We start from the raw sequence: 24,871 nt of genomic DNA, 5'->3' as shown, positions 1-24,871 counted from the left end.
GCTGCTGCCAACGAGGAAGCAGGGGTTGCAGAAAAGACAGCAGCAGCGGCAGCAGTGGTGAGAGCCAGATCATCGACAGGCACCGCGGTAGAATCAGGAGCGGGTGGAGTTGTAGCAGTGGAGATGGCAGCCGTGATTGACAGGCGGGTGGGCGGAACGGAAGCCACAGCTGCGGTGGCATCAGCGCTGGAAACAGCCGCGGTGAAGGGAGGTCTGGGAGGAGGTGGCCGGCTGAAGAGCTGGGCGACTGCAGCCCGTTGGTTCCAGTCGAGCTCCTCATATAGCTCCGGAAATTTGAAAAACGGTAGGAGTTCCTCTTTGCTCTTCAGCAGATTCCGCACCTGAGTCACCGCACTCATCCGCCTCCAAGGTGGACTGAGCGTGGCGATGACATTCAGACAATCCTGGACCTGTTCCATGAGGAGCCCCACGTTCTCCTGGAGAACATGCTCCGCTGAGCTACGGTCCGGGAGCGGGGCAAGATCCATCTTGCCAGTTCCTGAATGGAAGCTCTGTGTGGGTGTCGGGTTCTTGTGGTCGGCTCGTTCTGTCATGTTTTTGTGAGGAACCCGAACACAACCACACACAGAGTTCTGTTTTGTGAGTTTTATTGAAGATGAAGACCAGAGTTCAGATCAGATGGAAGCAGGAGGCAGTTAGTGGCTGAGGCTGGCAAGCTGGATGGAGACGGAGCATGGAGGCAGCAGGAGCAGCAACACAGCAGAGTGGAGACTTGGAACTAGAACTTGACCAGCAGAATTAAGCAGCATGACTGAATGAATACTTGCTGGACCGGAGTGGAAGCAGAACCAGAACCACAGCAGGCGGACGGACGGACAGACGGACGGAGATGAAGGGAACCCGGGCTGGTAATGAAAAGGTAAGGTGAGCAGTCAAGAGCATAGGTAACAGACGAGCCGACAGGGAAGGGCAAACTGAGGGAGGTTTAAATAGTGAAGCTGACAGGTGGGACTGAGTCCTGGCTTGATTAGTGGCTGGCAGGTGTAGATGATTGCTGAGGTGGAGAGGAGACTGGGGTGTATGGAGGGTGAAAAGTGCCCTGAATATGTGCATGGTGCAGCAGACAAAGCTGCACCATGACAGTGAGTGCCATGCAAAAAACACTGGTTTCTGTTTTCGAACACTATTTTCTTTCCATTGGCTGCGCAGAAATGCGTCTTGGTAAAGGGAGTTTTCCACTTTCAGGTACTACAGGTCTTCTCTGTTTTTCTTTGCTTGTGCAGCGTTTTGGCCAAGTGGGTTAGGTAAACAAATTACACTACAACAGCTGCAGAAACCCATCCAGGAGGTTTACAACTAGAACAAGAACTGTAAGAATTTTTCCACAGTTTTACCGAGTATAGTTTTGCTTTGTGGAGCATGACGCTTTCTCGTGTAGTTGCTAAAATATCACCCTTGCAGATGCAGCTCCTCTTCAGAGACACTTCATTAAGGTGCTATAGCTAAATTATGTGTCTCTCATTAGGAAATGATGTGATGTCAGTTGACTAAGGGAAACACAAGACCTTTGTCTCTTAACTACCCTCCTGTGTCCGGTGTTACCTAAGCCTCCAGCATGAGCATCAATGAGTGATGCACCAACCGCTGTAGCTGGATTCAAACCCAAATCTCCTGCGGCCTCTGGAGTCAGGCCTTCTGCCAGCGGACTTCCAGGAGAACACGTCGCACTACCTGGGTGGCAAATTATGAAAATGGAAGAAGACAATGATCAAAAAGAGCAACCCTTTTTTGTGAGAATACTGTTGTTTTTTTTGTGTGTGTGTTCTTGCCTATTTTGGAGAAATTATTTTCCAGAAGATCCTCCAGTCCAATGCTAGTCCAAAAGCTGGGATCCCATCCATCTGGAGGGCAGTATGTCCATTTGCAAACTAGAGTACATAAAGATCTGAGGGACAGCATGAAACGTGATACCAGTTTACATCACATGAGTTCTGATAACTGTCCAGCTGCCTTTATTATTTCCTGTCACAGGACCAAAAACTCTTTGGTCACGATAAAACCCAGATAGATCTCCGTATTCTCTGTTTCTACTTGAAAAAAAATCTCTGATATGAGGTCAGTGTCCATAAAACAAAGCACCACACCTTATCAGAGAAACAAAAAACATACACTTTGGTATCTATGACTCACAGTCACATTAAAAACCGTGCCTATCAAAGGTTTTATTTCCTGTTAAACCTTTGGTGTTTTCTCACATTTCAACCACAACTTTAATGTATTACATTTTAAATCAGGGTTAGGCTTGAAACGTGTCACACACCTCAGTTCAGTCCAGCATCCCAGAAGGGAAATTATGTGACTAATGCAATCCAACCAAGACGTAGCTGCCTGCCTAAACTGACAGTCTGGGTAAGGAGAGCATTTATAGAGAAAACTAGCCAAAAGGTAACTCTGGAGGAGCTGCAAACATCCACAACTCAGGTTGGAGCATCGTGGGTAGATGAGTTATCATTTGTGCACTCCACACATCTGGAGAAAAGCAATTGCTAAAAAAAAGCCATTAAAAGTCCCGTTTGCAACGAGCAATTTAGGGAACAAGTGATCTAGTCACGTCATCATGCTGTGGGTACGCTTTTCTTCCATAGGGACACAGAAGTTGACCAAAATCTCATCCTAGAAAAATACTTGGTAGGGAATGGAAAAGGCTTGAGATTGGCTCACGTTCAGGACAGCAACAGTAAACCTGCCTCCAGAGGTACAATGGAGTGGTCTGATCAAAGTATTTTCTTAGGTTAAAATGGTTAACAAAAACACCATTCCCCACATGTGTCTAAGTATTGATTCAGGGAGCAGAATAATAACGCACTCCAGACTTTCAGATTTATTTTCCTTCCACTCGATAATTACACACTACTTTGTGTTGGTCTTCTCATACAATTCCAATAAAATAGGGTAACAAGTGTGAATGTAATATGACAAAATGTGAAAAAGGTTAACGAGGTTTGTTTACTTTTGTACACGTATAAAATAAATTTTAAAAAAAGAAAAAAAAAAAACAGATTGCATCAGCCAACAGAGCTGACCTTGTGATGGAGCCTGTAGCTTTCCAGGACAAAAAGTCTGGCAGATCAAAAAAGTGAGCAGCTTTGTTCCAACAACTTTCCTTTAGATTCTGTCAAAGGGACAAGAAGAATCTGTAGTTATTAGCTACTTTTTTTACACAAAAAAAACATATATGCACAGTAATAGCAGAGAATTCAATGTTCAGGTAATTGATGAACTGGATGCCCACCAGCAGATTTGGAAGGGAGGCAGAAAAAAAAAATGAACATGACCATACAGATAACCAGGCGGTTCAAAGAGCAACAATAAAACGTACGGAGCGCAGTGGAAGGGTCGGTGACCTCCCTCACCTCTTTTAGCCAGAGAAGCTTAGGGGGTTGCATTTCTTGCGACATGACCCCTCCCACCCTGCTCAGGACCCTGTGTCCGGTGTTTGTTATCCGAGCTGCCTGCTCTGCAGCCCGATGGTCCATCCACATCACCACATTCTTCTGTGGGTCGCCTAGAAAACACAATCAATTCTACAGACTGCCTCAAGCAAACAGAAACTTCATTTCATTTACCTGAAAACAATATGGATAAAACACTAATCCAGTTTTAACCATTACTATTTTAATAGGCTTGCTATTAAAAAGAGCTGTATTACGTTTTTATAAGCTGCTATTTTAGTTGTTACCAGGCTGAGATGGTTGTCCTCTGAGTAAAAGGTCAAAGCCGTTTCGTGTGACACAAGAACTATTCCAGCTCAATGCGTACAAGACAGTCAACAGACTAAAAATTGAAAGTGAAATGAAGCAAACCAACACATGACACTCACCCTCCAGAGTGACGGGCACGGGATGAAAGCTTTCGTCCAACACCACAAGAGAGCAGGTCGCATCAAAACCAATGCCCCTCACCTGGCTGCTCTGCACTCCACTGGTTACTCTCTGCAACCAGACGCAGCAATAAGAGCACCGCATGTAATCATATAATTAATCACTGTATAGCAGCAAATGATCAGGCATTGCACCATCATTTTACATATGCTGTACACAGAAAATGGCAACATAAATTATGCATTATATTTCTCAAACAATTCACAACTTTGAAGGATATTAAGACAATACATGTTCCCTCTTAACCAGGAGCATTTTAACACTAGCAGATGTACGCTTAACTGTAAATTAAACCATACAAAGTTTTTCACCACATCAACCACACAATCCAGAATGGGCACTTTCACCACCTGCAGAACCACTCCTTTATTGGGGGGGTCTTGCTAACTGCCTCTAGTTTCCACCTGGTGTCTATTCCATCTGTACAACAGCAGTGAAACTGATTATCAATCAGCTTTGCTTCTTAAGTGGACAGTTTGATTTCACAGAAGTGTTATTGACTTAAGAGTTACATTGTGTTGTTGAACTGTTCCCTTTATTGTTTTGAGCAGTATATATGAGTTTAAAGGTGCGCAAACTCATTGAACAAGGTTATTTATTTATTTTCCAGCATTAAAATCAGTTTTTATTTCCATTGTACGAGATGTACAGTATGTCGCATTAAAGATAAAATAAAAAGATGAAATAACTTAATACGGTCTTTTTTTTTTTTGCCATGCTATGTGCACCTCTGAGATGCACTGTATATAAACTTATTTTTAACAGCACCTTTATTTGCAGTCCATTAAATTAGAAAATATTGCCCTCCCAAACATTGCCGATAAAGAGTTGCATTAAACAGTAGGCTATCTAAGACAGTAGAACTCAATGCCATGTCATTTGGGATGGAGTTCTTTAATATTAATCTTATATAAATATATATAAATATATAAATATATATATATATATATATAAATAAATAAAAAAAAATATATATATATATATATATATATATATATATATATATATATATATATATATATATATATTTATTTATTTTATTTTTTAATCTTTTTTGAGACCATCTCTCGCTCTGAGGTCTTCCTACCTTGACCACCGTACAGCATTTCTGCCATATCTCAGTGGAGGACTGGACATAGTGCTCAGGCTGGGGCTTCCAGATGCTGATGGCTTCCTCTGCGGTGGCCTTCAGGAGTCCATCCCGGGTAACCAGTGCAGCCCTCACACTGGCAGTGCCCACGTCCACGCCAACATAAAAAACCTCTGCCATGAGGAGGGGCAGCTGAGGATCCTCCAGTCAAGTATTACCCCTGTCAGCGTCAAATGGTAGAGGAGTAAATAAAATGTTCACAAAAGAAAGAATGAAATGCATGTTTTCTTTCTACTCTTGTTGTTTTTCTATCCATTCATTATAGTAAAGACTAAAATCATAGTTTGCAGCATTTTAATCTGGCCCGCTGTTATCATAAGGACACTTGTGTCCTCGGTTAGAAGATAACAGCGCTGCAGATTTACAACTATCACCGGCGCAGGCTGTCCTTCGATTAACGCGAGAACAAAACACCAAACAAACAACGCATTTGTTCTCACACTACGGCAACACGTTGGAACCTACCCAGAGGGTCCAAATCTCATATGTGAGCAGAGAAGAAAACCAACAAGTTTCACTACCGTGAACTTTGATGTGTGTTCAGGACTCTGGATAAGACGGCGCGCGAAAGCGGCCAAAAAGGATACAGTCGCGTTTCTCCGTCGAACCGAAACGAACGCAGGATTCCATAATTTCAGGAAAACCGTTAGAATAAGTAGATTAAAACGTGGTAATAAGACCTTTTCATGCGTATATGTTAAGTATTTATAAATAAAAAAATATATTACAGTAATAATTATATTTATTTGATTATTTAATTCTAACATATTTAATAAAGGTAGATGTCCCAGAAATAGGGACATTGGGACACCTATATGACAGATAAAAATTATGTATTGATTGAAGTTTAGCCTTTTTTGCGCTAAAAATAAATTACCATTGTGTATGTAGCTACTATTACAGTTCAAAAGCAGACAGGTCAGAAAACTGAACTGTTACTGACAGTTCAGGCAGAGCAGAGATTCTAAATCATCACTTAGCCAACCTTATGATTATGCGATCCAAACCATGTCACAGATTTATAAGCAAACTATAGTTTTAACAAATTTTTTGCCATACATCAGAAGCCTATAAAGTCACGGTGCATTACAGAGCTATTTCAACAACCATAATCAGTCTGATTAACTAGAACATGGGATACACGTGATTTTTTAAAATATATTTTATGCTTAGCAGCATACTATTGTGAACGTTTACCAAAATCCCTAATAACTTGTTTCCATGAGTCCCACCTTTTTGTAATCCTTTAAACTTGTCTGTGATTATTGGTTGTTCAGGTTTCATGAAGCTTGCTCAAAGGTTTTCTTTAGATCTGTCAAATGCTTGTTTTGTTTTGATAAAATGAGACTCACAGCAACATCTTGTAAAAAATATCACAGCACAAATGGATGATGTAATCTAATTACTTTCCTGTTTATTAAATGTGGTAATTGTTTGTTGCTTGTTGTCATTTAAATTAGTTTTTGTTGTCATTTCACCTTTTAACTTTTTTGTTCTCTTTGTCTTTTTTTTTTTTCTTCGTAGTAGGTACACATGGTCTGCTGTTCTGTTAGCTGTGACATCATCCAGGGGGGCAGATCATCCGCTACTACCATATGACATAGAAAGGATTCCTGGATCAATGGGCGCTTCTGTGCTTTTTGTGCCTCTGCTCTGTCTTCCCTAACCCCCAGTCAGTCGCCGCAGATGACCGTTCACACTGAGGCCTGGTTCTGCTGGAGGTTTTCCTTCCCCTTAATGGGGAGTTTCCCTCTCCACCATCACTTCATGCATACTCAGTATGAGGGATTGCAGCAAAGCCATCAACAATGCAGAAGACTGTCCACTGTGGCTCTACGCTCTTTCAGGAGGAGTGAATGCTGCTTGTCAAGACTCAATGCAATCTGCTGGCTTTCCTTAGATGGGAAACTTCTTGACCAATCTGTCTGATTTGATTGAATTTGACTTTGTAAAGTGCCTTGAGATGACGTGTTGTGAATAGGTGCTATATAGATAAAATGTAATTGAATTAATAATATTATCTATGTCTTCTTTATTGTTTTTATTTTGACACAACCCTCTCGGAGTTTGGACTTTTTTCAAACGGTGTTACTGTAAAAGTATTTGGTGGTTTTTATTAAAATAACTTTCAACCATTAAAGCAATATGACAGAATTTAAATTTTGAAGCTGTAACATTAAAGCATCCTTCCACTTTAGAGCTGTTATGCCTGAATGATTTATAGATCAGAGCTAAGTGGCCTGATAGACTAAAAGTTTTTTCTCTAAAATATCATGTACAACAAATAGACTAAAAATGGATGGCAGAGCAGTTGATGCCCAGTCAAAAATCGGCATACCAATTCCTGAAGAAATGTTGTTGAAGACTGTTTTTGAAGAACAAGTCATTGGTAGCAAAATTTGAGTGAGTGAGAAAACTCAAGATGTTCACACTGCGCTCAACTTCCTCTGGAGGAACATTACAGAAACGCTTAATGTGAAGAACACAAGGTACTGGAGGATGCCCTGAGTTTCAAGTGTTTTTATTTACAAATACAAACCATTATGAACAAGTTTACACATTTAAAATTACACAGGTGTGTTGAACACATATGTACATATTTTACAGTTCCAGTCAGAGTTCTTAGACACCTTGGGGCATGAATGTTATATTAGGTCTTGGTCTTAGACTGAAAGGTGCAGACCAAGAAAGAATGACCAACTGAAATTTGCAGCTTTAAATTTAATGGTTGAAAGAGACAAAAATTGATTAATTAGACCACGCTAACAAAATGTGTGTGTTTGGAGGAGTCGGTGAAAAAGTTTCAAACCTTACAACATCGTGAAAACTATCAAGGATAATATTGGCAGCATCATGCTAGTGGTCTGTTTCAATGCTGCTGCTGCTGATACGTGTAATATACAGACTACCTTCAATTATTTTCAACTTTGCCTTAAATCAACATCTAGCTGAGAGGATTTGGTCACAGATTTAGGTGTTCTTAAAGGACAATTGTCCATCTAAACTGGTTAAGGAATGAATAAAAGCTGCCGTATTGGCTTTCCCAAAGACCTCAACCACACTGGGTCGATAAAGGTAACCAACCAATTTAAATGAGCTCCACAAATTCAGCCAGGCTGTTGGTCAGGGTGAAACGTCCTGAGAGATATTTAATCAACTATTAGTCAGGCTGCATCAATATATTTGAGTCTGCATGTGTCACAGGTGTTCACAGGGCATTTTTCCATTTTAAAGTGAAGCCTTAAATCTTTGATGGGCAAGTCCAAGTCAGTGCTCAAGTCTTATGTCCCAATTTTCCCATCAAATCGACAACACCTAGGGTTAGCTTTGGTGTTAGCCGTTCATTGTAGCTCCGCTGCTCTCACAGCATACTTTCAACATGGTCGAGAGGCGCAAAAAACAAACTGCGTACAAGTGTAGAAGAGGAGGAAGGCCTCAGTAGAGAGAAATAAGACCAGAGTGGATTTGGGAGATTTCTTTCTCGCACAATCCCCTGAGGAGTGGAAGAGCAGGTAAAATGGTCTTGCGCCTGCGCAGTTATTCAAAAAGGAAACTCCGCCGTTTCTTGCTTGCATTTCTGGAAAAATAGCTGACTCTGCCTTTGAGCGAGATTCGAGGCAGACTGGAGTGGCACTCTCTCTGCCTTATGCTGCACGGCAGATTGGTGGTAAGGGCAGAAACTATATCGTCCATCGATGAAAAACATCTAATAACTTCTTTGTCCTCTCTGTTATTGTGTTCTGTTCTTGAAGCAGCTGTCTAAAGGAAGTGGCGTGGGCTGTGAGCTGTGTGTTTGGGCCTTTAATGGTCAGCAGAGATGGAGGCACAGAGGGAAACCTAAGCAGCAGGACAGGAAGAAACAGCTGCTCTTCAACAAACACAGCACAGACAGTGTTTGAAATCTCATCCGTCTCTCTCTCTCTCTCTGTGCCTTGGTTTGTATCACCCTCTAGTACACACGTGAAGGTAAGCAACACAGCGCTCTGTTGATACAACAGCACAAGCACTTATGGCCCGTATCTCTGCGTTTTGCCGGAGTGAAGGCATGGGGGGGGGAGTTTTGGTGGATGGCGGACCATCCCACCGCCGTACAACAACACCAGCAGGGTCTGTTGGGAAGCTGATAGCTTCAGCTTCCGACTGGAAAAGAGCCTGCAGTGGAAACAGCTGGCCTAGGCAGGGAGGGTGTGGGGAAAAAACACTATTCTCCAAAGGTAAAAGCCGGCAGGGAAACAGGAAGCGTGGCCGGGGCACAGTGGTAGATAGATGGGGAAAATACTGTTCTGTGGGCCTGACACAGGTGCACAGGGAGAGTGAGAGAGACATTCACAAATGGTGTCTTTCTTAAAGCCTTTAACTTGTGATGAAAGACATGAGAAGAGAGTCATACTCAGCAAATTAGATTATGCATTTCTAAGTGGTATGTTTGTAAGATTAGAAGTATGTTTTGAAAAAGAAGCAACAACCTTAAAGCCAGTAGTAAACATGCTTTTCATTAAGTCCTCATTTCCACATGCCAAATGTTGCTTTTTTTTTTTTTTTATTGGTCTGATAAAAAAAGTTCTAATCTTAAATGCTGTGTTTTTATTAGCTGGAGGTGGGAACAATTTTTGAATAAACAGAAACCAAGGTTTTAGAACATTATCAATCCGGGTCGCACTTAGTTAAATGAGTTGCTGAAACAAATGAACTTGTCAATATTACTCTAATTTATTGAATGGGACCGTACACTGAGAAGAACAGAAGCAGAACGAGAACACAGAAATGTGTGTGGGGGGGGGGACCTTTTTTTCCACCATAAATGGGCAATACAGGTTTCCGACAGACGTTTCTGTGTCCTACATTAAGGTTTTAGACTCATTTTAACAAACAGGTTTTGCATACGCTGGGCGGTGAAGACAACACTCGGGGTTGACCCGAGGCAGCTCTGGTTAGCCCTGTTCAACAGGGGCTGCTAACTTATTTAGTTGGCTGGAGGAGAACACGTTGAATAATACAAAAAGGGAAACCAGACAGACTGGACTGCAGCAACGGAGGTTTCAGGGACCAGTGCAGCTTCATTTTTACCCACAGGGCCTGCATGTGTGATTCATAAAACAGACCTGTGTCACATTTCGAAATAGTCAAACTAGTTCTGGTTGTGTCTGTGGGCTCTAGTCTTTTTTTAAGCGTTGTGGCCTTTGGTTGTTTGCAAAACATACTCAATATTATTTGAACTTCCTCCGTGTGGAATTAACACCTTGTTGATGCACCTTGATAAACTTTATGAGTGGATTGAAATTTATTAGAGAGAAAAAATCAATTACAGTATGGATAAGAGCTTTTTAATTAAATTTATTGTGAATTGACACTGTGTAAATAAACTGAAGCTCGTTGGCCAAAAGGCTCAGTTACAATAGCTCGTATTAGCGGTACACCACACAGCTCCCCTGTCTTTAGAGGGTTCCAAAAGCAGTTTTTTCAGGGCCAGCCCAGGTTCCTGCGGCTCTGCTGAAGACCAGGGTCAAACCGTGCTGACTCGAGAGCAGTTTTGAGTGAACACCCCTCTTTTCAGTGTTTGGCGAGGAGAAACGAGAAGGTTTTTCTCTGAGGAAGTCCAGAAAACCTGAAGAGCAACGGCATTAAATTTAAGGACTACTATACTACAGAATTGGTCAAACCGAAATACAATTGTGTTATTTTAAAACCATGAACTACGCCTGAAGGGTTAAAAAAGAAAAGAAAAAGAAAAAGGACGCCTCAGCTTTCTTTACCCAGACGAGCTGTATCAGATTCGTGGATTAATCAAGACGTTCTCTCATTTTACACTGAAAGCCGTTACATTTTGTGTCTGAACTGTCCATCCATCCACCTCTTAACGGTACAAGGCAGCACCTGTCTGCCTTTCCCTGGCGGAGGCCCGTCTTTCTGTATAAAGCACGCGGTAGGAGCAGCGGCCGGCTTTCACAGAGGTGCCCCGCTGAAAGGAGCTCGAGCACGGTCAAGCTTCGATAAAGCTTTAAATGTTAACTATGTGTCTGAAATCCCCCGGGCAAGGCAGCGGTTTTCTTTGGCAACTCTTGTCGCTCTACAGAAGCTCGATCTTGGTCTCAGCTGGCCGCAGCCTGGGAGTCCGTGCCTAATCAAACCGATAAAAATTATTTCACAGTGGTTAAAATCGTTTTTTTTTTTTATCAACGTGTGCTCTTCACTCCCGCCATGGCTGAGGCGAAAGATCTAATGTAAAGCTTTAAAATTTACGTGTTATGTTCGACAGCTTGCTCTGCTGAGACAGGCGCGGAGTGGGCCTGAAATAAAAATGATTTCACTGCGGTTAAAATCTTTTTCATTAACGTGTCCTTGCCCTGCCATGGCTGAGGCAAACAATCTCATATAAAGGTGTAAATATTAACTCCATCACTGAAAACAGCCTGAAGAAGGAGCGGTTTGCCCCGGGAACCAACAGCAGCGCTCTCCAACACGCAGTTCAGACAGGCTCTGCCTTATTTTAGTATTAGATGTGTGATCAAGGTATTTATCCTGGAGGATTACTCCTTAAAAATACTGAGACAAACTTGCATGTAAAGTTATAGAAACATTATTCATGAATTTTCTTTAATTCATAATGATGTATTTTGTTCATTATTTACCATTTCTTGCAAGTGTAACAGGTCTGGAGGGGGTGGGATTGGAGGTGATGGGGACTGGGGCTAAACCAGCGCCCAGGAGTTTCCCTCTTCCAGTTCTTTCTAGGCCCTGGAATCACTAAACCAGGCGAAGATAATGAGAGCGGGGAGGAGCTGAGTGGGGCAGGCTAAACAGGCGGGCCAGTGGAACTGTGTCTCTAAACTACATTTGTGGAAATCATTAAATAATAAAGAGAGTGACAGCATTTAAAGTGGCACTTCATTTCAACCAACCAGTCTGGCTAAAGGGGATTGTTTCTATGCAGTCACAAGACATAAGAAACCAGTTTACGTCGATGCAATATAAAATGCTAAAAACACTTATTGATGAATGTACTGTGGCTTAAAAAGTATTCACGCCCCTCACATGCTGTCAGGTTACAACCACGAGCTATGGTCAGTTTTTTTTATTGAGATTTTATGAAAAATCAGCAAAAAGCAGCACATTATTTGTGAAATGCAGGAAAATGGATTCATAATTCTTTTTTCTTCCTTGTTCTTTTTTTTTAAGTTGCAAATTCCTGCAATTGTAATACACGCGTCATAACCAAAGCTGTGATTTAATAGGAACTTTTTTTTTTTCGGGGTGCGGGGGGGTGGAATTACCACTCGTCAATTAAAACCCATCTGGATCCGTGCGGTCAGCAGGGGCCCGTTTATACTTGGTTCCTCAGGACCAGAACTAATCGGCGGGGGCCAGGTTCAGGTTCTGCGCTCCTCAGCTGTGTTGGCTCCTTTAACAGGTCAGGAAACAACATTTGAAAGTCTTTTCGGAAAAGGGAAAGTTTGTTTTATCCACTTTATTACTTTTTATTAGCATTTTACAACTAATTCGTGCACATGTCTTTATGCATGCATTTGCCTTTTTCCTGCATATGCACTCTTTTGTCGTTCTTGTGTTGTCCCTCATAGCCTTGGATAACATTTCTATCTGCGGGTAGCTCACTCCACGGTGCCCAAACTGTAAAAGCTGGGACTTTTAACGCGTCTTCCGTAGAACAAAGGGACTCTTGATCTGGGTCAGGCTCATAGTGTCTAATCTCTTTCTTTAAACACACTTTCACGGACGAACAGCGCTCACTTCCCGGACCGCTTTATCTGGCCCTTCCTGGCCGGGGGAGAACGGATCTACTCCCAAACCTTTTGCGCTTCGGTACTTAAACGAGATGCCGGGCAACGTGAGCTGTGTTTTCGTGTCGCATTGCAAAAAAAAAAAAAAAAGAAAAGAAAAAGTGTCGTGATCGGGATGGACAAGTAGAAATTGAGCGGGTAACTAAATATTCAAAAACAATACGTAATCCCAGAGTACATTGCTGCTGTGCCTTGCATTACCTAATCCCATAAACCATCGCGAGGAGAGGCGGGGACAGGGCCGGTTGTCGGAGCAACACATATGTCACTAGACGATCCCCGCCCACTCTCCCGTCCCCCGGCCAATCGCGGGGCGTAGAAATGACATCATTGTTATTTTCAGTGGGGCTGCAGCTTAGAGGTGGATAAAGTTCGTCTCCACGTTGGAAGTGATTGAAAGTATTACTCGATTTCGGAGTCTTTTTTAGTTATTAGATCGAGGGGACAATCCAAGCGGGGGGTCCGACGGCTAAAACCCCAGAAGCTCGGCGGCGGAAGAAGCGTTTTTGTTTGTCGATGACCGGACGGTTTCACAAAGGAAAACTTTTCCTGGGACGCAAAGTTGTCAAGTGAGTTGAACTCCAACAATAGGCAGCCTCTGCCTCGGGACAGCGGACTGGTTGTCACACAACATATGTATACAGTCGAAATCGGACTCTTTATTTAAACACAGATAGTCGGAGACGTAAGAATAAAAAGGTTTATGTCTAGGAAAACTAGTAAAATGGAAGCGACCTTCTACGACGAAGCCGTAAACGCCTCCAACTCCCAGCATGACGGGACGGCCGTGTACGGGTTCAACCCCAAAACACTGAAACAAACCATGACCCTCAACCTGAACGACCCGAAAAACTTCAAGCCCCACCTGGGGGCGAAAGCCCTGGACATTCTGACGTCGCCCGACGTCGGTCTGCTGAAGCTGGCCTCGCCGGAGTTGGAGAGACTGATCATCCAGTCGTGCAGCGGGCTGACGACCCCCACCCCGACCCAGTTCGTCTGCCCCAAGAACGTCAGCGACGAGCAGGAGGGCTTCGCTGAAGGCTTCGTCCGGGCCCTGGCGGAGCTGCACTACCAGCAGATACCCGCCGCCGCCGCCGCCGCCCACCCCGACGCTCAGACCGGGGGGAGCAGCGGCGTGGCGCCCGGCGCCCCGCCGTGCGAGGGCGGCGGGATTCCCTACAGCTGCACGGTGCGCACCGAGCCACCCGAATACACCAACCTGGCCGCTTTCAGTCGAACCGTGGGCTCGGCGCCCGTGGCGGAGAGGCACCCGCCGGCGGGTTACCCGGGAGCCCCGCAGCCGCACCACGGCCACCCGGACCACCAGCTGGCGGCGGCGCAGCACCCGCGGCTGCAGGCGCTCAAAGAGGAGCCGCAGACGGTGCCCGAGATGTCCGGCGAGACGCCTCCGCTCTCCCCGATCGACATGGAGAACCAGGAGCGCATCAAGGCGGAGAGGAAGCGCATGAGGAACAGGGTGGCCGCGTCCAAGTGCCGGAAAAGAAAACTGGAGAGGATCTCGCGGCTGGAGGAGAGGGTGAAGAACCTGAAAACCCAGAACACGGAGCTGGTTTCCTCCGCCAACGTCCTTCGAGACGAGCTGGCTCTGCTCAAGCAAAAGGTCATGGACCACGTTAACAGCGGCTGTCAGCTCATCCTGACGCAGCAGCTCCAAGCCTACTAGGCTGCGAGGACAGAAGGAGCCAATAAAGGGACCAAACGCAACTTCAGACGGGCTGCTTGAGACCTTTCACCGACTTTTCCACTCCGGCCGTGTGGACGTGAACGGTTGTTGGCTTGTGATTGGTCAATGTAAACGAAGCCATCACTTTAAGTTGCAGACGGGCAGAGAGCAACTTTTGCGCCATAGTCTGCCACTTTTTTTTGTCTTTCACTACATTTAACATCTACAAACAAAAAACAAAAAAAACTTGTAGATATCACGCGTGGACAATGTGCACCTCATCACGTGACTTGGGGAGGGGGGAAATCCAGCTGCACACGGTGAAACACACCTCGTCTTGCAAATGTCAAAACAGCAATAGAAATAAAGTTTAGCACTGAGCGCATGTACAGGAAGAGACCAACAGGACTTTTCCTTCTCGGTGTGCGCAGCGTTTACTGACGGCTGCCTTACTTTCACACTTTTTTTGTTTTGTTTCCTTCCTACGACTTTATAATACGTGTGTAACTGATTAGCCCTGAGAATAACCCTTTGTAATATTTGTACGCAGCATTTTTGAGCACTTAACTGTAAATAAGGCTAAACGAATAAAAGCTGGACACACCTGCGAGCATCTTTTGTCTAATTTATAAGGAGATAGCGGCGGGCAGGCTTTTGTTATTGCAGAGCCGGGACAGACGGGACACTGAGTCACTCTGTGGCGCGTGAGGCGCCGACGCTCATTGGACAGCCGGCCTTCCGGAAGTGAGCATGCGGGGAGCCAAATATGGGAGGATGACCGAAGCGCGCATCGGGGAAAGGCTGTGCGTGGCTGAATCACCGCCCCCCCCCCCCCCCCCCTGCTGCTGGTTGACTCCTACAACTCCTGAAGCAACTGCAGATTTGTTTACACAGTTCAGTAGTATGTAGTAAGAAGAAAAAAAAAAAAAAGATTTACCTTAAACACATTTATTTATGAACATGTGTGACTTGTATATGTATAAAAAACACTAACAAAAAATGTATGAACATATATATATACACACACACAGAGGGCAATAAAAATACTGTCGAAACAGTGAGGACCACCAACAGGGTCACCAGGAGCCATTCTGGACACACGTTTCAGGTCTGTACAACGAGCAGCTGTGCAGACATGCAGGTGTTTGAACTTCAGCTCTTCTCCAGACCCTGGTGTACTCTAAACATCTCGTATGTTCAGATTATTTGAGCGTTTTCTTATAAAAACAGTGCTTTGCAGAAACATTTTTAGCCCTTCCAACATTTTGTCATCCTACAGTCACAAACATTGCATTTTACTGGAAACGTCGGCGATATGACGACACAAAGCTGTGCTCCTTTGACAGCTGAGGATAGAACTAACGGATAGCTTTTATTAGTTTCGTTTGACACAAAAATCTGAAAAGTGTGGTGGAAATCTGTATCGAAATTAGTCACTAATTTTGCCCTGTGGGACAAATTCCAAAACTGGATTCTTTTTTTTCTTATTTGCAAAGCCATTAGTTCCTGGAGTTTAAACAGGCTATATCTAGGTATTATAACCAGCCAATTTTCTATTATGTGGTAAACATTGAATTTGAGTGGGAAAGGGATAGCTTTGTGTCTGGGAAAATGACTCATGCAGCAGATGACTTGTTTTCCAGTTTTCCAGCCTTATGGTTTCCTCTTGCTCCATCTTCTGTAAGCCACAGGCATTATCCACATCTTACAGAGCCTTTCACTCTGAACACACAGTTTTCCCAGGGATGTTCAGATTTCTATGGATCAGATCAGTCCTACGGTCCTGTGAGAGCCTCTCAGCTGACCAGCATGCCCTCCTTACCAGCCAGCCTCTGTCTGTGTATGTGGTCCTGCTCCAGTTCTTCGTGGCTGGGGTGCCAGAGCTGAGCCAGGATGCGCTCCATGTTGAGGGCATACATTGTGTGGGACGGCATCACACCACGATGAACCTACATCACAGATATTACAAGAAGCATTTAAAGTGTGAAAACTAAAGCAGTGTTATTTTTTTATAAAGATAGTTCTGAGAAAACATCTGGAGGCTCTGTTATTTCACTTTGCAGATTATATCATGTTAAACTTACACAAGCTGTGACAAAAAAAAAAAAAAAACTTATACAATTCCAATATAGCAGGTTTACTATTCAGAATGATAAACATTAGCCTGTAGAGGTTTTAGAGAATGGCGGTTTTACTGCTGAAACAACCATTTCCTTTTCAATCAGCAACTGTGGAAAACTTTTGTCTCAGTCTATTAGCGTGTAGACAGAGCAGACAGGAACTAAGCCCTGATGTCAACTTCATGGCGCTATGGAGATGTTAAATGCAGCACTGGACATAATCCAGACTTATAATTCCCTAAACCCCCGCTAGACTTTAGAAAACAATCATAGTTCTTAATGACCCCTTAATGTGGCTGGAAACATCGTCTACAACACTAACAAGTCTGCTGGAGACCTGGAGACTCAAAAAGAGTGAAACAGACCCTGTTACATTATGATGCAACAATAAAACCCAAGGTGCAGGGTGGGTGTGACTGATTAGAGAAAACTTCCTTTCTCACCTGCAGGATTTCCCCCAGAAACCTGGCTCAGTTTGCCAGGGGGGCACAGGTGATGGATGGAGCGGACTGGTGTGTTATGTCACTATTCATTATTCCACTAAGCTGATGAACATTTATCTGCTAAATACAGGTCAGTCCTGGATGAAAACCAGCTACAGCCTGTGAAAGACTGGGAAGGGACAATAAAGCTGGTAACAGAAGTAATAATATTTGGACCAATAGAGGAGAGATCAAAAGTGAAGTGACTGAAGCTGTGTGCTTCAGCTGCTTCAGCTAAAAACCACTAATCAGGCCCGAAACATGGGAGTAGTGATGGACTCAGACCTGAACCTCTAAAAGCATCTAAAGACAATTACAAGGTCGGCTTTCTATCACCTGAAGAACATTTCCAGGATTAAAGGACTAATGTCTCAGAAGGATCTGGAAAAACTAATCCATGCGTTTATTTTTAGTAGAATTGATTACTGCAACGGTGTTTTCACAGCTCTGCCTAAAAAGTGGATCAAACAGCTGCAGCTGATCCAGAACGCTGCTGCCCGCGTCCTCACTAAGACTAAGAAAGTAGAGCACATAACCCCAGTTCTAAAGTCCTTACACTGGCTCCCTGTATCTCAGAGAATAGACTTTAAAATACTTCTGTTAGTCTATAAATCCTTAAATGGCTTAGCACCTAAATACATCACAGACTTGTTATCAGTGTATCAACCCTCCAGACCACTAAGGTCTTCTGGCTCCAGCCTACTCTGCAGAACCAGAACCAGAACCAAACATGGAGAAGCAGCATTTAGTTCCTATGCTCCACTTATCTGGAACAAACTTCCAGAAAACTGTAAAAGTGTGGAAAGCCTGAGTTCCTTTAAATAAGATTAAAAACAGATTTGTTTAAAATTGCCTTTGAATGTTCAAGTTAAACTGTTTTACTGTTTTTAAATGTTTTTTTTGTTTCTACATTCTATCCCTACTTGCTTTTATTCCTATATTTTAATCATGTAAAGCACTTTGCATTGTCTCTGTACTGAATTGTGCTATATAAATAAATTTGCCTTGCCTTGGTAGTTGAAACTGCAGCAAAAGGTGGTTTTATGCATTATTGCCTGAGGAGAGCTGAATACAAATAAACTCCACCCTTTTCAGATTTTCATTTAGTAAAACGTTATTTCTTCAAACAGTGTTCTTTTTTGTTACACTTCACGTTAACACAATACTTTGTAAGGATGTAATGTGACAAAATGTGAGCAAGTTTTAGAGGTACTGTGAAGCTAATCTGGGTTCATTCAAATGCACGCTGGCTGAAAACGCTTTTGAAAAGCTTAGCATCTGATTTACATAATAATCCAATTCAATAAAAATAGACGCAGTGGCTTTTGGTGCAACCAAGCCGGCACATGACAAACCCAATCACTGTAAAGTCTGCTTTCATGTGACTGCTTTAGTCATTTCAGAGCAGCCTTCGTAATGCCTCTAGCGCTGGTTGTACAACGCATAGCAAATTTAAACTCCTCATTGTCAGCTTATGACAACTGACGTGCTAATAAACACTGACCACAGACATATTAGCTGAACTTCTTACCTTTAAAGCTTCCAGGAGGTCGAGCATGCTGATTGGAGGGAGCGGTGCAGGTAGAGTGTCAGAAGAGCAAGCCAGCAGGTGAACAGCTTTTTGTTCGGCATCATCAGGGGACACCTGAGGTGGCGGGCACGCAGGAAGAGAAGCGCTTGGAGGGGGACTTTAAAGGGGAAAAATAAAAAGCAGAGATGAAACATTTATGTGTCTGACGCCTCTCTTCTCCAACCATAAGTGTGCCCGTTCCCTTACCATTCACTGATGCCGTGGTACGCAGAGAGGCTGTTCTTGAGATAAGGCCGAGGCGTGACGTCGGTGCCAAAGGCGTAAGGGAAGCGTCCGTCGCGTAGCCGGTAAGCCTTCCTCCGAGTGATTACGGCGGTCAGGACATCCTTCAAGTGATGCTGAAATAACAGCTCAGAGTTGATGCACAAGCAGGCAGGAAATTGCTTCCATTCACTGATTTACGGTAAGCGTCTTAAGAGACACGGCCCCTGTAACTCTGGAAAACCTGACGATGGACGTAATTATCATGCAACGCTTGTGACCAGGCACGGGGAAGATGACAGCCCACCTCCACAGCACAGATCGTGGTGCTGATGGCCTCCTCTGTGACGTTATCCAGCCCCATCTCGAAGGCGGCGACCATCATGCGGGCCTCCAGCTGGCCCCGCGTCGGCAGCAGCAGCGTGTGGGAGCTCAGGCGCGGCTCCTCCTCTTCGCTCCCCGCCTCCCGCGGACTGAACGGCTGCGCGCCACACAGAGGGTTCTGTGGCTGGAAGCGATGCTGCGGGCACCAAAAGCAAAAGACCAGAGAGAGGCGGTGAGTCAACTGTTAAATACGTACAGTGAATCATTACCTGACCCAGACATCAAAAACACACTCATGATATGAACAATTGGCTTATCTCAACGGTTCCCATTAACTTCCCCTGCAGTAAGAAAAGAGAATAAGGATTTACGTCAAATTTCTGTCTGGAGGAACACTTCTTCTTTCCTTTTGGCTTGCCAGGCTTTGATGCGCAGCTTCCTGACCACTGCAAAGGACCTGTGCCATCTAGAGGACGGAGAAGGAAACAAGAGACATTGAGGACACACCGGAGGGACTAAACAAAAGGAATCACTTTCAGGGCAGTCAAAAGTAGCCGGTCAACGGCGGTAAATCGCCGTCTATAGCAGCTCCTGCCGCCGCCTACTTTTCCCCGATTATACATCCCAAAAATCAGCTTAGCATCTGTCTCCACTGAGAGCAACATCAACGAGTGATTGGGTTCCTTGTTCCAACCGAGATGCTACTTTTCCGATCAAAACACAGACCGGTGTTATGCCGAAAAGTGCAATAAAACCGTGAGAGCCGACGTGAGTTTTGAAACTGCAAAGCTTTTTAAGCGGAAGATCAATCGTGCACAGCACCACGTTCATAGACCAGTGTGATGCATTCACGAGCGTCAGAAAGCTATGGTGCATTCAGGAGCATGGGACATTTCAAACTTACAAGGAAAGAGGCATAAAACGGAATAGAACTTAACTCATACAATAATGTATTTATCCAGAAACACTGTGGGCTTTCTTACAATACTGAATGCTCTATAATTGTATTTCTGATATTTTTTGATTATGCACATCTGTTAGATTTTTATTCTGAAAAACCTATAATATTACATATAATAAAATATAATATTACAGCAGCAAATTATCAAAGTTTTTCAGGGGATGCATTTTATGTTCGTCTCTAGAATCCTCGCCGATGATATGATATCATGTGTGTGTGATGAGTGCAAGGGAAATTAAACTGTGATAAGAGATTTTGAAAAGAGCGATATGACTGAAATAAATTCAACATGTAAATTCAATTTCAAATTCCAAACCTGTATTTTTATTATAAAAAATATGACTTTGTTCGTGAAGAAATGTTATGATCGTTTTTAGAACAGAACTGTGAATAATAATATTAAGATGAATAGACCTCACCTAATCTGATCTGTTTTATGTGGTGCTAGTAATTCAAATTAAACAACTTTTATGCAAATGGAGATTACCTTACCTTGTTAAAACATGATGATATTATGTGAAAAAATTATGTTTTAAGAATAATGATAAAAAAGAAATGTTTTTGAAGAAATGATCATTCACATTTTTTGCCTTTTATTGAATTTGAAACATGCACTCTGACTCTATTGTTTAAATAATCATCTGTCTTGAAAGCTTCCAAAATATATCAGGGAGAGTCTATTTTTCAAAATTCTCCCCTCCGGGGCTCGGGCACCGGCATAAGTGCACCCTCCTACTTGATAGTGTGCAGCCTGCTACTTTAAAAAAGTTTGACTGCCCTGCACTCTTAAAACCGGTTCTAACCGATGGAACTGACAAAGTAACACAATTGTGCAATGGAAAGCATCTTGTAGTGGCGTCACACAAGCCGTGACAAATGTCAACCGTCATCACTGCACTTGGATTTGGTTTTTATAATCTGCAACAAACTAAAAGTACAGAAAAGGTCGTACTAGGAACAAAGACCAACAGAAACCCCAGACAGACGTATATAAACATGTCAAGTAGCAAAACGGCTTTGTGTGCAACGGCATTCTGAGTGGAGGAGCAATGCAGGTTTAATATATAGAGGGCATTTCCTTGTTCTCTCCCTGGACTAACCTCAGCGAACAAGATCTAACAAACCCCACTACGATACAGATTATAAACCTATTCACAGGTTCCAGGTTCTGCATATAAGGATAAAGATGGAGTTTAGATGACTAAATCCCACCATAAATCTAAGGGAGACGTATAACCCCAAGATCTCAGAGTCTGATTATTTATATCAAACTGAAAACAACACGCCTGAAGTGGCAAATGCAAGAAGGAAAGCATACAACGAACATTTTATCGTTATTGTCAAAAATCACATATCATGAAAAGAATTTGGGTTTTTTCTTGACAACAATAAATTCCAATTAATAATGTCTGACACACACAAAACTGCCAGTATTGTCAGCTTTGTCATTTTAGCCACTGTTTGCCACTGTAGCTTTCATCAGAGCATCAATAAATGTCAGCAAATTCAAAAACATAATCAAATGTCATTAGTGTGTGCAGGTTAATGATAAAAATCCCATTTCTTTATGTAGCATGTGTCCTTATGAAACATACTTTGAATTTTGTTTTAATATACATCACATTACTAAATGTGTTTAAGGACAGTATTTTTATTTATGGGGCTCTAATGAAGTCACAGCCACAAAGTTACCTAAAAAGACTACAAGAATATGGTAATAGTCTTATTCCATCACTTTTATTGTTATCACAATATATTGTGATAAAATTTAAAGTATATATCCCCCACCCCTACAACAAACAGATCAACATCTTCGAAGGGTGTCATTTCTTAAACTCAACAATATCAGAGACGTGTTACATTTAAAGTACAAGCAGAGCTGAGGCTACCATGAGTGGACTTCATAAAACCACTTCATTCAAGACATGTCGGAAAGTGTCGTTCTTTTCCTGTCCAGAGTATCAAGGAGGAAACACACCAGGGTGTGAGCGCAGCAAAACGTCCTACGCTTAGGTTAGCCTTTCATTTTAATCAGTCAATTAATTTACACTACAAGCATAACACGTGCGTAAAACACGCATATTTATGCAACGGCTAAATTAGATTAAAGTTCTAATTACAGACGCGTATATGTGTCAGAGTTCACTTCCGAAAGTATGCCAAAATAAAAGACGAGTCTCGGTTCGACAACATGGTGGCAGACGCTGCTGATTGATGGGATGCACCCATTGCTCCTGAGCACTCTGCCTTCCTCTCACAACACATCGTCAACTAGCAGAAAGAAGGTCATGGTGCTTTTTCCATGTGACAAACATTCTTCTCTACGCAGAAACACGCAGCTGTGGAGCGTACTTTGCAGCCTTTAAGAACACGGCTGTAAGCTGTGCCGCTTACGTCACGTGCCCAGTGTATGTCCTGCAGCCTGCAGCCTGACTGGGTTTTCTCCCTTCAGCTCAATTGGAAGGAGTGAGAATGGCGAGGAAAAAAATAAGCGAGTTAAAAAGCACAATTTGAGGTTCGTCCTTATGTATACTGGCCTTTTCTTCAATGACTAACTTTGTAGATAAAAACAGATCAGTTTTTAAACAGGAGACAGGTACGTTGGGTCAGCCTGCAAACCCTTTTAGTACTTTGTAGAACAGGGTCACTCTTTGTACTGGACCTGCTAAAAAAATACGTGCTGGAACAAAGTGTGGCGACTACTTCCTGAATGACAACGTTACTGTTGTCTCTGTGAGAAGAGTATGGTCACACAGGATGGTACATTTATTTTGCCACTCACTCTATAGAAAACCAGTTATCCAATTTCCTTTCTGGTTCAATAAACCCCAGTTTTACACTGATGATACCAACTAAGCTCCCAATCCTGTGCCGATAACAATCACATTTATATGATTTTAAGCCAGGTCACTAAAATTTAATTAATACCAGCTATAAATCAAACTATTTCTCTCTCTTTAGGCACTTTGATATTTGCCTTTCATTTAGTGTATATAAAGTTAAGCCCGAAATGATTCATACCCCGGTCCCAAAAGACCTAAAGCTTGTGCCTGTTAGGAAATAAGACGGACATCTCCTACAGCCAATAAAACCATGTGAAAATGGTATTCCTTTCTGAAACAACAATTTTACCTGCCTTGCAAACTAAAATATCCAGATTTGGTAATTATTTTTAAAATCTGGCCACACAATGTGGGCACAAAAGGATTCCTATCTGGAGTCTGCATACGTTTAAAAAAGATCCTATAAGATCAAAGTTAATAGAAGAATGGAGGTGCAAACAAAACTTGGCGTTAACGTATTAAATAAAATGAGCTTCATGGTAAGGTGTTGCGCTGGACTAGGTTTTCAGCAGAAGACCTCATGACCCTTGATGACCTAAACTATGAAGCCATAAAATCTGCTAGTCCGGGACCGCGGTTCGTCTTGGTGACCCACCAAACCCACCTGGTGCGGAAACGATGATCTGGCATCGTGTGAGGATGGCCAGCAGGAAGTCGTTGTGAAAGTGGACTAGGACAGAAAAAAAGGGAGACATGTGATCAGTCGCAGTCTTTTCCACTAACAACAGCGAGGACAGCAGCTTCTCTGCCACACCAACCGTTTTCCTGAGGCAACAGACGGCGAGCCTCGACGTCAAACTCTTCTTTGCTGATCTTCTGTTTGAACCACAGCTTCAGGTTTGCCCAATAACTGCAAATAAAAGACAGAGAGAGCGACATTAAGTCACTTTTAAACAGCTACACTCGACTTCACTGCATCCTCTAGGTTGCTTAAGTCTTTGTTTGCGCGGAAGTTAAGAGACCCCGCTGCATTTCTTTAAATACACATTTGCTTCCACACGGCAGTAAACGGCTCTCACAAGATGAATGACCAGAAACGCTTTAAGACACCTTTAAAAGATAACGTTTATCTATCTATCTATCTATCTATCTATCTATATATATATATATATATATATATATATATATATATATATATATATATATATATATATATATATATCAAACTGTAAGAATAGACGGTTATTGGGCGTCGCAGCACTCGGGACAGCAGAAAATGCTCATAAAATGTCCATGAGACGCTGACTGAGCCGCTAAAAACATTAGCTTAGCTACCTGCTAGCTAGGTGCTAACATGCGCACAGCTGAGAAGCCTCGGACTAATTATGCGGCTCAGCTGCGACACAGACATGGTGTGCACATCAGCTCAGAGGAGCCGCAATCACAACGCGCTGCGCTTACTGCTTGATATTATCGCCGATTGCATCCGTTAAATTCTTCTTTGCAATCTCCAGCTCGCTAGCGTGACCCGCCATTGCGTCAAAGCAACGTCATCAAACGATCCCGCGAGGTTTTTTGTAAACTTCTTTCTTCTTCTACGGTGTTCTGTGGCGGTAGGTATATGCAGAGCAACAACGAAGGTCCGTTACTGCCTTTATTTACTGGACTGGAGTGTGGACAGAAAATAAACCGAAAGAAGAAAACAAAAGAATGTGTCAGAATTGCTTCAAGAGTGTTTTTACTCATATACTTTAACATATCAACACCTGTTGCCATTTCCAGGGGTTTATTGTTTGGTATTATTAAGAGTTCTTTTTCATTCGATCAAGGTAAAATGTAGGTCTAACTGGCCTAGAGTGGAGTTTTTTTTCCTCTCT

The 24,871-nt window shown here is 42.9% G+C and overlaps 3 protein-coding genes across 4 annotated transcripts in view; 1 reads left to right on the top strand and 2 right to left on the bottom strand.

The window, feature by feature from the left end:
• Positions 1-5,659, bottom strand: part of fggy (FGGY carbohydrate kinase domain containing) — a 30,866-nt gene extending 25,207 nt beyond the window's left edge. The window contains exons 1-7 of one of the 2 annotated variants that reach the window (XM_021315677.2): positions 5,574-5,659; positions 4,990-5,212; positions 3,842-3,953; positions 3,375-3,526; positions 3,045-3,133; positions 1,791-1,906; positions 1,564-1,692 (exon numbers count right to left, since the gene is read on the bottom strand). In XM_021315677.2, the coding sequence (XP_021171352.2) occupies positions 1,564-1,692; positions 1,791-1,906; positions 3,045-3,133; positions 3,375-3,526; positions 3,842-3,953; positions 4,990-5,172 (781 nt within the window). In that variant the 5' untranslated portion in view covers positions 5,173-5,212; positions 5,574-5,659. Of the gene's footprint in view, positions 1-1,563; positions 1,693-1,790; positions 1,907-3,044; positions 3,134-3,374; positions 3,527-3,841; positions 3,954-4,989; positions 5,213-5,517 lie in introns of both variants that reach the window. The other variant, XM_012861064.3, reaches the window with a different exon arrangement.
• Positions 5,660-13,155: 7,496 nt separating this feature from the next.
• On the top strand, positions 13,156-15,142 carry LOC105925309 (transcription factor AP-1). Its single transcript, XM_021315676.2, has one exon. The coding sequence runs from the start codon at positions 13,552-13,554 to the stop codon at positions 14,530-14,532; it is 981 nt and encodes a 326-aa protein (XP_021171351.2). The 5' UTR covers positions 13,156-13,551; the 3' UTR covers positions 14,533-15,142.
• Positions 15,143-15,986: 844 nt separating this feature from the next.
• Positions 15,987-24,594, bottom strand: tada1 (transcriptional adaptor 1). Its single transcript, XM_036137952.1, has 8 exons — positions 24,456-24,594; positions 23,813-23,904; positions 23,659-23,724; positions 19,622-19,716; positions 19,234-19,446; positions 18,912-19,063; positions 18,666-18,822; positions 15,987-16,481 (listed from the first exon to the last, which is right to left on the bottom strand). The coding sequence occupies exons 1-8, from the start codon at positions 24,527-24,529 to the stop codon at positions 16,329-16,331; spliced, it is 1,002 nt and encodes a 333-aa protein (XP_035993845.1). The 5' UTR covers positions 24,530-24,594; the 3' UTR covers positions 15,987-16,328.
• Positions 24,595-24,871: the final 277 nt, after the last annotated feature.

The sequence above is a fragment of the Fundulus heteroclitus genome, chromosome 6 (genome assembly GCF_011125445.2).
Source record: "Fundulus heteroclitus isolate FHET01 chromosome 6, MU-UCD_Fhet_4.1, whole genome shotgun sequence".
NCBI classification, from domain to species: domain Eukaryota; kingdom Metazoa; phylum Chordata; class Actinopteri; order Cyprinodontiformes; family Fundulidae; genus Fundulus; species Fundulus heteroclitus.
The sequence above is the reverse complement of the archived record's forward strand: the minus strand, read 5'-3'. Positions and strand labels throughout refer to the sequence as shown.

Coding starts and splice junctions, on each gene's coding strand:
- LOC105925309 (XM_021315676.2), top strand. CDS start 13,552: ATGTCTAGGAAAACTAGTAAAATGGAAGCGACCTTCTACGACGAAGCC.
- tada1 (XM_036137952.1), bottom strand. CDS start 24,529: ATGGCGGGTCACGCTAGCGAGCTGGAGATTGCAAAGAAGAATTTAACG. Junction 19,717..23,658: donor GATCATCGTTTCCGCACCAG/GTGGGTTTGGTG, acceptor TCCGTCCTCTAG/ATGGCACAGGTCCTTTGCAG. Junction 18,823..18,911: donor TACCACGGCATCAGTGAATG/GTAAGGGAACGG, acceptor TCCCCTTTAAAG/TCCCCCTCCAAGCGCTTCTC.